Source organism: Hemiscyllium ocellatum, chromosome 12 (genome assembly GCF_020745735.1).
Source record: "Hemiscyllium ocellatum isolate sHemOce1 chromosome 12, sHemOce1.pat.X.cur, whole genome shotgun sequence".
NCBI lineage: Eukaryota > Metazoa > Chordata > Chondrichthyes > Orectolobiformes > Hemiscylliidae > Hemiscyllium > Hemiscyllium ocellatum.
The window spans coordinates 35,988,469-36,002,965 of NC_083412.1; the positions used below are offsets into that span (position 1 = coordinate 35,988,469).

The following is a 14,497-nucleotide window of genomic DNA, read 5'->3' on the forward strand; positions in this document are numbered from 1 at the left end:
ATAATGATCTGTTTGAGGTTTGGTGTTTAAAGGCGAGATTTGGAGGTGAGGGGAAGGTCTTGGCGAGGTGCTCATCCTCATTGATAATGTGTTACAAGCTACGAAGAATATGATGTAGTTTTTCAGCTCCTGGGAAGTACTGGACAATCAAGGGTACACTGTCAATTGCAGCTCATGTCTGTCTCATGAGCAGGTTATTACGGTTTCTCGCTGTGGCACGTCAGAACTGGCAGTCAGAGTTGAGCATCATACCCTGTTTTTATGAGGGTATCCTTGAGTTATGTACAAGTACCCGTCACGTTCCTCCTTACCTGAACAGATCCTGTGTATCCATAGGGCTTGTCCATAGAGGATGGCTGTTTTAATATGCTTTGGGTGGAAGCTGGAGAAGTCTAGCATCTTGAGGTTATCTGTGGGTTTGCGGAAGAGTGAGGTGCCCATCCTTGATGGAGATGCATGTATCCAAGAATGAGACAGATACTAAAGATTAGTCCATGGTGAGTTTGATGGTGGCATCAAACTCGTTGATATCACTGTGTAGTTGTTTCAGTTACCCCTCGCCATGGGTCCAGAGGGAGAAAATATCATCAGTATATCTGGTGTATAGTGTTGGTTGGAGGTCCTGCGTAGTGAAGTCGTCTTCTTCAACCTGTGCATGAAAATGTTGGCATGCAAATTTGATGCTCATGGCTGTTACATATATCTGAATGAAGAACTGGTTTTCAAAGGTGAAAACGTTGTGGTCGAGGATAAAGCGGATGAGTTGTAGGTGGTGCTCAGAGATTGGCAGTTGTTGCTGTTGAGTACTGAGGCTGTTGCTACGTTTCTGTCACTGGTGTAGAGTGCTGAAACGTCCATTGCTACAAGGAATGTTCCCAGCTCGATTGGTCCATGGGTGCTGAGTTTCTGTAACTGAGTTTCATTTTCTTGGTGGGCCAGAAATTGAGCCCTCTGCTAAGAACTTCAATCTCTTCCTGTTGAAGGGCGTGGTCCGATAAGTTGACAATTGACTTCCCTGTGGTGATAACATTTTCCACTGTGGTGCCAGGACAGGTTTGGCTACTGCTGGTGGTGTTGCCAAGTTTCTCCAATTTGTTGTTCTTGGTGTGCTTGGATGTGGTGTAATTTTTATGCCTTTCTTGTTTGGCAATGTCCTGCAGTTGTACTACTGTACCCTGAGTGCAGGCTGAGTGTGTGGACTCCATCTTAATTTCAAGGTTGTGGTGCCTGCTGTATTATTGGTGCATGAGATGTTTGAAGAGCTCTGTGTCTTACGAGCTCATATTCCATGACCACCTGATGAAGGAGCAAGGATTCCGAAAGCTAGTGCTTCCAAATAAACCTGTTGGATATAACGGCTGAGGAATCCTGGTGAAGGGCCTATGCCTGAATCATCGATTCTCGTGCTGTTCGGATGCTGACTGGCTGGCTGTGCTTTTCCAGCACTCCATTCTCGACTCTGATCTCCAGCATCTGCAGTCCTCACTTTCTTCTACATTCTGGTAAATGTTTATTCACTGAAAAGGTTTAGAATATTTAAATACCTATATAGTATGTTAGTAAATGTGTAAGGTGAGTGGCAAGAATGCCAAGAGGTTAGGGTGGTTAATAGGTAGAGAGGCAACTGCTTACAGTGGTAGATGAGTAGGGTGGGAAGTGATGGTTAAGTTGGAGGGTCAGGTAAGTGGGTTGGCGGAGAGTTGAAGGTTTAAGTGGAGTTACCATTAAGGGAGAATGGGGAATTAATGGATCAAAATAAAGTTAAGGTTATTAAGGACAGTCAAAGGGTTGGGAGTGAAATTGACTGGTTGTACCATCTAGGCAAAAGTGAGGACTGCAGTTGCTGGAAATCAGAGTCTAGATTAGAGTGGAGAGCAGGAAAATCGACGTTTTGGGCAAAAGCCCTACTGACTTCTACATCTCAGAACAGCTAATACTCAAAAGGGGGCATTGTTTCTATAAACAAAACCAGAAGTTGCTGGAAAAGCTCAGCAGGTCTGGCAGCATCCGTGGAAAGGAATCAGAGTCAACATTTTGGGTCCAATGACTCTTCCTCAGAACAGATGGTAGCTAGGAAAATGTTGGATTATATGCAGAAGATAGGATGAGGGAAGTGGGTAAGGAATAAGCGATAGGTAGGCTCTTTTGGAGGCCAAAAGAGTGAGAAGAACATTTGGACAGACAAAAGAGTGGATAATGATCTGGCGAGAAGGGTGAATAGCTATCAGTGGGGACTGTTAGTGGCTAACAATGATTGTGTGTATTTCAGACGATGATAACAATGCTTGGTGTGTGGCATTAGGGTAATGACATGGGAGAGCTCAAGCCCTACTGTTGTTGAAATTGGTATTGAGCAGATAGGCTGCAGGGTTCCCATTTGGGAAATAAGTTGCTCTTCTTCCAGCTTGCACTGAGCTTCACTGGAGCACTGCAGCAAGCCTGAGGCAGTGATGTTGGCCAGGGAGCAAGGGATGTGTCAGAGTGACAGGCAAGTGGAAGCTCAGATCTTGTTTTGTGGACAGAGAAAAGGCTTGTAAAAATGGCTGCAAAAAAGACGCATCCACTTGCCTGTCACTTTAACAAACCACCTTATTCCCTGGCCAACATCTGTCTCAGGTTTGCTATAGTGCTCCAGCGAAGCCCGGCAGAAGCTGAAAGAACAGCACCTCCTTTTTCATTTGGGGATCCTGCAGCTTTCTGGACTCAAGTACTGATTTCAACAACTTTGGGATTTGAGCTCTCCTATATCCTTACCCCAACCCACAAACATCAGGTCTTTTTATCATATAGTCTGCTATTACACGCAATCCATTGTTAGCCACTAATAGTGCCCATTAATAGCCATTCACCTTCCTCATCAGATTGTTATCTACTCCTTTTTCTGTCCAACTGTTCTTCTCTCTCTTTGGCCTCTATACCCAGCTATTGTTTGTTCCTTATCCCCTCTTTCCTAAGTACCATTAGTTCTGAGGAAAGGTCACTGGACCTGAAATGTTAATTCTGATTCCTTTCCACAGATGCTATTAGACCTGCTGAGATTTTCCAGCATTTTCTGGTTTTGTTCCTGATTTATAGCATTCACAGTTCTTTTGGTTTTCATGGTTTTTGTAAAGATCATTTCACCATTGGATTTCTGGATAGGTTTGTGATACAATACCCCTATTCAGGAATCTCCAGCGCAGAAAACATCTAAAGATATGTGACTTGGATTCAGGGTTGAAAATAGAATGTCCTACATGTTTCAGGTGTGTGTCCTTCCTCAAAACTTGTACTTTGCTGAGCCAGGCACATTTGAAATGCTGTCTGATTTATTTCCCTTTCAATACTACTGTGCTACTGAAAGAACTGTGGACGCTGTAAATCAGGGATTAAAATAGAAATTGCTGGAAAAGCTGAGCAAGCCTGAAGCATCTGTGGGGAGAAATTTGTTTACATTTTGGTGAGAGGGACCCTTCTTCAGAATGCTCTCAAGGGTCCCTCAACCTGAAACGTTAACTCTGATTTCTCTCAGATGCTACCAGACCTGCTCAGCTTTTCCTGCAATTTCTCACTTTTATTTCCTACTATTATCCCAACATTTGCCTTTTTAAAAATATGTTAATCCTAGATTGGAATGAATGAATGAGTTAGCTTTCTTGTCACATGCAATCGAATGAGCTCAGTGAAAAGTTTGTAATGTTGCCGCTTATGGTGCCAATTTAGATACAAGGTACCTATGTACAAACACTTAAGTATTTGATACAAAATTCAAAGAATAATAAATAGAAGTCCATAAGAATAAAGAGGAAAAGAAAATGTACTCAATTTACAGTTCTTTTGCCCTGTCTGTGTCAGCACCTAGCGTCCAGACTGCTCCAGGCCAAGTCTCCAGATTATGCTGGGCTTCAAAACTCATGGTTTCACCTCCCACTACAGCCTCCAATCCGGGACTCGCTGCTCCATGACCCTTCAATCTGAGACTGTCCTCCAGGCTCATGCTTTACATGTATACTTATCTTGTAGGAAGGTGGACACTCGACTTGCATAAATGGAGAAATTACTGGATTGACTCCTGGAAAACATGGATTTCATGTGCACATGTTTGGAGACATATCGAAAGGTATGGTTGTTATTTGTCATATTGATATTCAAAGGAACATGGGAAAAACTATTAGAACAGAAATCACTCAAATAATTTGTAAAATGTATAGCTTGGAAGAGAAGAGAATATCGTAAATTGTAATCCTCTACAGTTTGATGGCTGAATTGGGCAGCTCCTCATTGCTTCACCACAGTCATTAAAGTCATTGGTTCACCACAGTTAGGCACCTCACTGAACTTAATGGCAATCCATGAAATTCCTAAATTTTCCTGTAGCAGTTATTTAATATTGCTAAGTAATCATTGTCCTGCCATGAATTTGAAACTTTGGAGGCCAGGGATGGGATGGATGAAGCTTTTTAAGTTCTAGAGTGTTCAATTTAACTTTAATTGTAATTGACTTAGGTCTCTCAATTGTAGACTAGGTTGGGAAAATTACAGGACAGATCAGGTATCAGTATGTCTTAAAAATTTATTACGATAAGTACAGAACAGTGATGTTGACTACAGGCAGTGGTATCAATCGGTCCATTTTGAAACATTGGCTCATGATTTCTGGTTGATTTGCCACTTTTCTTTTTGCTGTGTTATATTGAAGTCTGTTTTCTTTGTTCTTGTGTGTTTGGTTGCTAAAATTTACTGTGTATTCACCCTTGTTAGACAATAAATCTGTCCAAGGTCAGTGGAATCCCTGAGCTCTGATCTGTTAGCGCACAAATAGTATATGATCAATCTTAAATTGCCAAGGTGATGTGTGGTCAATTTGATTTTTGTTTTAAAGATTATGGTCATCTTATTGATTGGTTCCTGGGATGTCAGTCATTTTGAAAGACCAATCCTGTCTTTCACAGGGGCTTTCTTTATCCTCTACAGAGATTGGAGTCATGTGCTTGACAAGAATTATCGTAAAACAATATCATATGATTACCAGAAATTAACTATTATCAAATAGTGAAGGTGTTTGGAATGTTTTATTGGTCAGAGTATTGAGTACAGGAGTTGGGAGGTCATGTTGCGGCTATACAGGACGTTGGTTAGGCCACTGTTGGAATATCGTGTGCAATTCTGGTCTCCTTATCTGAAAGGTATTGTGAAACTTGAAATGGTTCAGAAAAGATTTACAAGGATTTTGCCAGGGTTGGAGGATTTGAGTTATAGGGAGAGGCTGAATAGGCTGGGGCTACTTTCCCTGGAGTGTCGGAGGCTGAGGAGTGACTTTATAGAGGTTTTATAAAATCATGAGGAACATGGTAGGATAAATAGACAAAGTCTTTTCCTTGGGGTGAGGGAGTCTAGAACTAGAGGGCATAGGTTTAGAGCGAGAGGGGAAAGATATAAAAGGGTGGTACATATATGGAATGAGCTGTCAGAGGAAGTGGTGGAGGCTGGTACAATTTCAGCATTTAAAAGGCCTCTGGATAGGTATATGAATAAGAAAGGTTTGGAAGGATATGGGCGAGGTGCTGGCAGGTGGGACTAGATTGGGCTGGGATATCTGGTCAGTATAGACAAGTTGGACTGATGGGTCTGTTTCCGTGCTGTACATCTCTATGACTCTAATTGCGCTGAAGAGGCCAAGCACAACTTAGTGAACTGTTTGCCTACTTTAATCCAAGGTAATGAATAGGCATTTAATATACTTTAACACGAGAGAGTGACTTTATTTGAACACAGTTTAAGTTAAAAGTCTTAGCCAATTTAGGATATAAAACTGCAGCTTAGAACTGAAAGTTTATCTGAATCTATATGAAAAGTCTTTCTTATTATGAGTTTTTAAAATTCTTTCTTGACTTATGGGAATTGCTCGTCAGGCCAGCATTTACTGCCCATTTCAATTGCCCTGGAGAAGATACTGTTGAGGTGCCTTCTTAAACTTTGCTCTGTAGAGACATCCACAGCGACATTAGGGAGATCAAGGATTTTAACCCAGAAGAAAATAAGGAATGTTGATACAATTCCGAGTCAGTGTGTTTTGGAGGGGAACTTGGATGTGATGGTGTTTCGATCTATCTGCTGCCCTTATCCTTCTAGGTGGTAGAGTTCAAGACTGGAATTTTATACTGAAGGAGTCTTCATAGGTTTTTGCTGTACAGTAAATCTTGTAAATGGTACACACTGCTGTCACTGTGAATTCGTGGTAAAAGGCGTGATTTTTGATGGATGAGATTCCAGTCAATTTGATGATCAAGAGTACAGAAGGAGGATGGAAATCGGCCACGGTAGATTCGTCCTGCCTTTTGTTGACTGGCCATTTCTATATAAATTTTCACATTGCTGAAATGATATCAGTGTTGCATCTACAATAGAAAAGCTTGACTAGGGCATGGCTAGTTCTGGGGCACAAGTCCTCAGTCCTGCTGCTGAAATGTTTTCTTGGCTGGTGGCTATTTCTTGTCACATGGAGTGAATCAAATTGGATGAAAACTGCTGGGGACTTGAGGAGAAAAAGTTGGAATATCCAGTTTTATAGTTGAAGATGGATGTAAATACTTCTGCCTGGTGATGGATTTACGCATCATTTGAAGATGGAAATTTTTGTGGAGCTCTTCATTATGTTAGTTGTCAGCTGTCATTCACGACTAGCTGTGGCAGGACTACAAGGCTTATAGTTGAAAAATGTGGTGTTGGAAAAACACAGCAGGCCAGGCAGCATCTGAGGAGCAGGAGAATCAACGTTTCGGGTACAAGCCCTGCTTGAAGAATGAGGCTGGTATGCCTAGTGGGCTGAGATAAAAGGTAGGGGGAAGGGAATTTGGGAGAGTGGCGCTGGGAATACGATAGGTGTAAGGAGGTGAGGGTGATTGGGCGGAGAGGTCGGGAAGAAGATTGCAGGTCAAGAGGGCAGTGCTGAATCCGAGAGTTGGGACTGAGATAAGGTGGAGGGGAGGGGAAATGAGGAAGCTGGAGAAATCTACATTCATCCTGTGTGGTTGGAAGGTTCCTAGGCGGAAGATGAGGCGCTCTTCCTCCAGGCGTTATGTGGCCAGGGTCTGGTGATGGAGGACGCCAAGTACCTGCATGTCCTTGGTGGAGTGGGAGGGGGAGTTAAAGTGTTCAGCCACGGAGCAGTTGGGTTGGTTGGTGCGCGTGTCCCAGAGGTGTTCCCTGAAACGTTCCACAAGTAGGCGGCCTGACTCCTCAGTGTAGAGGAGATCATATCGGATGCAGCGGATACAGTAAATGATGTGTGTGGAGATGCAGGTGAATTTGTGACTGATATAGAAGGATCCATTGTGGCCTTGGAGGGAGGTGAGAAGGGAGGTGTGGGCGCAAGTTTTGCACTTCTTGCGGTTGCAGGGGAAGGTGCTGGGAGTGGAGTTTGGGTTGGTGGGGGGTGTGGACTTGACGAGGGAGTCGTGGAGGGAGTGATCTCTCCTGAATGCTGATGGAGTGGAGAGGGAAATATATCTCTGGTGGTGGGGTCTATTTGGAGGTGACGGAAATGACGGAGGATGATACGATGTATCCGGAGGTTGGTGGGGTGGAAGGTGAGGACCAGTGGGGTTCTGAACTGGTGGCGATTGGAAAGGGGGGGTTCAAGGGCGGAGGTGCAGGAAGTGGTGGAGATGCGGTGGAGAGCGTCATTGACCACGTCGGAGGGGAAATTACGGTCTTTGAAGAAGGAGGCCATTTGAGTTGTTCGGTAGTGGAATTGGTCCTTCTGGGAGCAGATGCGGCAGAGGCGGAGGAATTGGGAATATGGGATGGCGTTTTTACAGGGTCAGGGTGGGAAGAGGTGTAAACTAGGTAGCTGTGGGAGTCAGTCGGTTTGTAGTAAATGTCTGTGTTGAGTCGGTCGCCCGAGATAGAAATGGAGAAGTCCAGAAAGGGGAGGGAGGAGTCTGAGATGGTCCAGGTAAATTTGAGGTCAGGGTGGAAGGTGTTAGTAAAGTGGATGAACTGTTCAACCTCCTTGTGGGAGCACGAGGTAGCGCCAATACAATCATCGATGTAGCGGAGGAAAAGGTGGGGGCTGGTGCCCGTGTAGCTGCGGAAGATGGACTGTTCCACATATCCGACGAAGAGGCAGGCATAGCTGGGGCCCATGCAGGTGCCCATGGCTACTTCTTTTGGTTTGGAGGAAGTGGGAGGATTTTTTCCTAACCATATCGAACATCAAAGAAAGTAAATACAAGAAACTTTCACGTACTCACCCCTACACTCAGAATTCCTCGACAGTTCCAGAACCTTCTCGTGACTTCGGAACCGCTCAGGTGCCATTGCCCATGCAGCCGCTGCAGTCACCACCGCCGCGGCGAACGGTGACATCACCTCCGCCCCCACCGCCGCACGGACAACAGCCACCACCGACCATGTAGCCTCCGCAATCGCCGCCCAGACAACCACCTCCACGATTGCCAGGAAGACCATTGCCGACAGAAGTGCGGCCGCCGCAGGATCCACGGCCACCCGGACCAGTGTCGTTTCTGCCTGGCGCTCCACTTCCGCCCCTGGAGTGGCCATCGTCGCAGCCACTTCCACTCCCCAGTGACGTCACTCACATGCTCAAGGACCACGCCGCCCCCCCACGACTAACTCCGCCCCCACTCCCAGCTCCAGCCCCAAAACAGGTCCTAGCTCCCAGCCCTGCTGTATTTTCACTATCTCTCCAGACCTCCCCCTCTCTGATGATGAACGATCAGTCCTCAGCAGAGGCCTCATCTTCATCCCCCTAAGCTCCCGGCTCAATGAGTTCGACATGCGGCTAGATATCAAGCATTTCTTCCATCGCCTTCGCCTCTGCGCCTACTTCTTCAACATGGACTCTCGTCCACCCTCTGACGACCCCTTCTCCCGCCGCCAACACACCCCATCCACCTGGACACCCCGTGCTGGCCTCTTACACGCCCTCAATCTCTTCATATCCAACTGCCGCCGCGACATTGACCGCCTCAACCTGTCCACCCCTCTCACCCACTCCAACCTCTCACCCTCACAACACGCAGCCCTCCACTCCCTCCGCTCCAACCCCAACCTCACCATCAAACCAGCAGACAAGGGAGGTGCAGTGGTCGTTTGACGCACCGATCTTTACACCGCTGAAGCTAGACGCCAACTCATGGACACCTCCTCCTACTGCCCCTTTGACCATGACCCCATCTCACACCAGGAGAAAGTGAGGACTGCAGATGCTGGAGAGCAGAGATGAAAATGTGTTGCTGGAAAAGCACAGCAGGTCAGGCAGCATCCAAGGAGCAGGAGAATCGCTGTTTCTGGCATGAGCCCGTCTTCTTACCACCAAACCATCATCTCCCAGACCATCCATAACCTCATCACCTCAGGAGATTGCCCATCCACTGCCTCCAACCTCATAGTCCCACAACCCTGCACCGCCCGTTTCTACCTCCTACCCAGAATCCACAAACCCAGCTGCTAAGGCTGACTCATTGTCTCAGCCTGCTCCTGCCCCACCGAACTCATCTCTGCATACCTTGACACTGTCCTGTCCCCTTAGTCCAAGAATGCCCCACCTACAAAGGGCCTGTCTCCATGTTGTCAGACTCTATGACTCCATAACTAGAGATTCACTAGAAAGAAAAGGAATTGAGAAAAGAATAACAGCTTAGGATGTTGGAACATTTTTAGAACAGAACCATGGCAAATAGGAACAGGAGTACATCATGCATCCCAGTGAGCTTACACCGTCATTTAATATAATCCTGGCTGATTGAAGACTTCAATGCATTTTACTCACACTATCCCCATAATTATTATGTCATTGTATCAACTTCGACAGTAAAATATATCGAAACGCTTCCATAGTCTTCCATAGAGGTCACGCTTTCAAGGTGAGAGGTGGAAAGTTTAAGGGGGATACACGTGGCAAGTACTTCACACAGAGGGTGGTGGGTGTTTGGAACACGTTCCCAGCAGAGGTGGTACAGGCAGACACAGTAGATTCATTTAAGATGCATCTGGATAAATGCATGAGTAGGTGGGGAGTAGTGGGATACAGATGCTCAGGAATCGACCCACAGGTTTAGACAGTACATTTGGATTGGCTCAGGCTTGGAGAGCCGAAGAGCCTGTTCCTGGGCTGTAAATTTTCTTTGTTCTTTGCAGTACTGAATTCTAAAGACAACCTTCTAATAAACAAAATTCTCATCTCAGTACTAACTGGAATCCCCCTTATTCTTAAATTGTATTCCTGGTTCTAGACTCCCCAACCAGGAAAACATCTTACCTTCCCAAATATTCTGTAAATTATAATGAGTTCACTTCTCATTCTCAGAAACTCGAGAGAATACAGGCCCAATTTGCCCAACCTCTCTTCACTGTATAGTCCTTCTAACACGGAAAAAGTCTGGTCAACCTTTATTGCACTTCCTCTTTAGCAACGATACATCTCCTGACATAATGAGACTAAACCTGCACAGACTGCTCCAGGTGCTATCTAATCAAGCTACAATAGGAATTTGAAACAAGACTTCAATACTGCTTTCCTCAAATCCTCTTACAACCAAGGCCATCATTCATTAGCTTTTCTCACAGCTTGCTGCACTTGTAAGATATTCTTCAGTGACTTATTGATAGTGACAGTGAGTTGTAATTCTAGCTGAATGCATACGGCAGTTGAAACAAGGTGGACGACCTAAAGGCACAAATAGACATGCATGGGTATGATCTAGTTGCATTACTGATGTATTGCTGTCTGATGACCAGAACTGGGAACTAAATATTCAAGGATGCTTGACATATGAAAGGACACAAGTGAAAAAGGAGGTGGAGTGTGTGCTGATTATGAGAATCAATACATTTAATAAGGGAGGATCTCAGATCAGAAAATAAATTATGGAATCTGGTTGGAACTAAGAAATAGTAAGGGGCAGCAGACATTCGTTGTATTCTTTATAGGCCACCAAATAGTTGTGATAGTGAGGGGCATAGTATTAGTTACCTATGCATAAGCAGCATAATTATCACTGAATTCCATCTGCATATAGACTACATAAACTGATTGAGCACTAAAGCTATAGAGGTTGATTTTCTGAAATGTGATAAGAATGTTTTCTAGATCAGTATATTGAGGAGCCAACTAGAGGACATGCTTTTACATCGAGTTTTATGTAATGAAAAAGACTAATTAATACAATTGTCAAAGAATCTTTAGGGATAAGTAATTACAATTTGATGTAATTTTACATTTGGTTTGACAGGAGTTAATTTATTCAGAAACAAGTGTGTTAAATTTGAATAAGGGAAATTATGAAGGCATGAGGCTCAAAATGGCTAAGGTAAATTGTAAAAATGCATGAGATGACAATAACTGTACATAGGAAATGGATAGGAGGCAGGCAGAGATGAGTCAAGATTAGAGTGGTGCTGGAAAGCACAGCAGGTCAGGCAGCATCCGAGGAGCAGGAAAGTTGACGTTTCGGGCAAAAGTTCTTCATTCCTGATCTCCAGCATCGGCAGTCCTTGCTTTCGCCTGACAGGCAGAGATGATAATTAATCATTGATTTTTTGAATGGCAGATGGTGGAATATGAAAAGTGGGATTTGGACCTGGGGCCCCAGAACATCATGTGGTTCTCTGGATTGACAGTCCAGCAATAATACCATTAGGTTATTGCTCCCCTAATTCATTACCATCACAGTCAGAAGAATTTATTAAAGGGAATAGAGAAATGACAAAGAAGCTGAAAGATTGTTTTCACTGAGGAAGATCCCAAAAATATCATAGAATCAGAGATCCAAATGGTAGGGAGAATAAGGAGTTGAAGGAAAACAGCATTAGTAAGAAGATTACACAAGAGAAATTAAAGAGCTTGAATGGTAAGAGGTTGGCAAGTGCATATGTACAGTGTGACCTCTGTCTTTTATGAAAGTGTGGTTAATATATTTCTGATATACCAACGGGTACAATATACTGAAGTGCTCAGACAGCCATGCTCATGCTGGAGGAGTTGCATTACTGGTCAAAGAAGATATCACCGCTGTGCTGAAGGAGGGCACTAGGGAAGACTCGAGCATTGAGGCAATATGGGCAGAGCTCAGAAATAGGAAGGATGCGGTAACAATGTTGAGATTGTACTACAGGCCTCCTATCAGCAATGTAAGATAGAGGTGCATATGTGTAGAGAGATCATAGAAAGATTTAGGAGCAACAGGGAGGTGGTGATAGGAGATTTTAATTTTCCCAACATTCACTGGGATTCATTTAATGTTAGAGGTCTGGATGGAGCAGAACCTGTAAGGAGCATCCAAGAGGGTTTTCTTGAGTAGTATGTTTGGAGTCCAACTCTGGAAGGGACCAAACTGGACCCGGTGTTAGGAAATGAGCCAGACCAAGTGATTGAAGTTTCAGTGGGGGATTACTTTGTGAATAGTGATCACAATTCCATAAGTTTTAGGATACTCATGGACAAAGACAAGAGTGATCCTAAAGGAAGACTGCTAAATTGGGGGAAGGCCAACTATATCAAAATTCTGCAGGAGGTGGGGAATGTAGATTGGTAAAGGGAAATCCTGTTTGAAGGTAAATCCACATTCGATATATGGGAGGCTTTTAAAGAGAGGTTGACTACAGTGCAGGACAGGCATGTCCCTATGAAAATGATACGACTGGCAAGATTAGGGAACCATGGATGACCGGTGAAATTGTGAGACTAGCTAAGAGGAGAAAGGATGCATCCATAAGGTTTAGGCGACTGGAGATAGACCAAGCTTTGGAAGAATATTGGGAATGTAGGACCAGTCTGAAATGAGGAATTGAGGGTTGAAAGAGGTCATGAGCAGGGTTAAGGAAAGCCTTTTATTCATTTATAAGGAGCAAGAGAGTAACTAGGGAAAGGGTGGCCCACTCGAGGACAAAGGAGGAAAGGTATGCATGCAATCAGTTCTCTTGTACTGAAACCATGTCTTTCAGCAACTCCCACCTTATACAAGGACCTGTGACCAGACCTCAATAATTTTAAATATCAGTCCTGACAGAGCCCTTCATTCATTCTGTTTGAACCTACAGAATTTGCAATTTGTGACATGTAGGTAGCTGGAAACAATTATTTACCCAAAGGTTTCGTGAGGGCAGAAGTCATTTGATCTAGAAAAGAATCTCTACATAAAATTTTAATCAACTATCAAAATCAAAAGTCTTTCCATGTGAGATTTGTGCTTAAAATCATAACTTGAATGGAAGCACAGAGTCAGGAATTTCTCTGTTTTTTTTTAGTATTTTGTATAACCTGTCAAAATCCATGATATGTTCCTTGAAGGATTAGCTGTCCATCATCTTAGGGTTATTAAAAGTCAACCATGCCTCGAGGGATTGCAACAGATTTCTCTTGGAAACTTTGCCGGTAAATTGTAACAGAATCTGCAATCCTTTTTCGGTATCTAAGTCAATTACTTACTCATGGTTCTGAATATAATTTAAACCTTATTTTTCCCTGGTAAAGAAAAAGCTAAGACCATACCTTGGCTCTGGTTGCAGCTAAAGTCCATTCTTTCTTTGTATGGTTCAAATTCCAAAAAAGTCTGGGTATTCAATTGCAATATGACTATCAGTGATTTTGCATCAGGAGCTTTGAGAAGCAGTGCTTTTGTTGGAAAGAAATTTCTTTATTTATCTTTCTGTCTGAAGGGACCAAGGTTTATCCTCTGGTATTTTCTATCTATTTTAAACAGTGGACTGCATCTGCTTGTTGAAGCAAATATAATTTTGTGTTCCACATGGTTTATTTGCATATATTTTAGTTCATAACAAATGTAAATCTGCCTTTCCCCTTCCTAACCAACACCATTTACTAATGGAAAACTAGCTTATCTTTTTCATTAACCTGTTCAGACATGTTCTGTCATGCTTCTGGAGCAGGTGTGACTTAAACTAAGACCTTCTGAGCTAGAACACTGCCACTGTACCACAAGAACCCGAAAATATCAACCCATGGATTCTTTTTAAATCAACCTGTTCAGAGACGTTACACTTGAACCCAGGCTTCCTGCCTCAGAGGTAGGGACGATACAACTTCACCACAGGGATCACTCAAAAATCAGTCTTTTTGTTTATAATCAGTCTGTTCAATATAGTTTGACGCCTTTACAATGCAGTTGGGACTTTGGCTTTCTGGGTCAGCGGTACCAGAGCCCTTAATCTGTTATGACACACTTCCGCAGCAGGTGGCACCTGGATTCAGGCCTTTTGTCCCTGAGGTAGGAAGACTTGCACTGCTGAATAGGATATCAGTTTTTTTTCCCACAGTTTACAGATGTTATTACATACTCTCAACATTTTTTTTACCTCTAATAACCCGCCTGTGTTTCTCATTAAAGGAGCAATAATCTACCGGGGCAGTACAATAATAATGAACATAGGAGAGGACAAGAAAGAGAGAACTAAATTAAAATGAAATTCGAGGAGGAAGTAATACATTCCAGCCCCTGCAGTTTCACATCTCTCTAAAGACTTTGAAGGCATC

At 43.7% G+C, this 14,497-nt stretch overlaps 1 protein-coding gene across 1 annotated transcript in view; it reads left to right on the forward strand.

Annotated features, from left to right (window-relative positions):
- The first annotated feature begins 1,659 nt into the window (after positions 1–1,659).
- Positions 1,660–14,497, forward strand: part of LOC132820917 (superoxide dismutase [Cu-Zn]-like) — a 35,380-nt gene continuing 22,542 nt past the window's right edge. Inside the window, exons 1-2 of the mRNA XM_060833274.1 lie at positions 1,660–1,680; positions 4,003–4,099. Of these exons, the coding sequence (XP_060689257.1) occupies positions 1,660–1,680; positions 4,003–4,099 (118 nt within the window). The remainder of the gene's footprint in view (positions 1,681–4,002; positions 4,100–14,497) is intronic.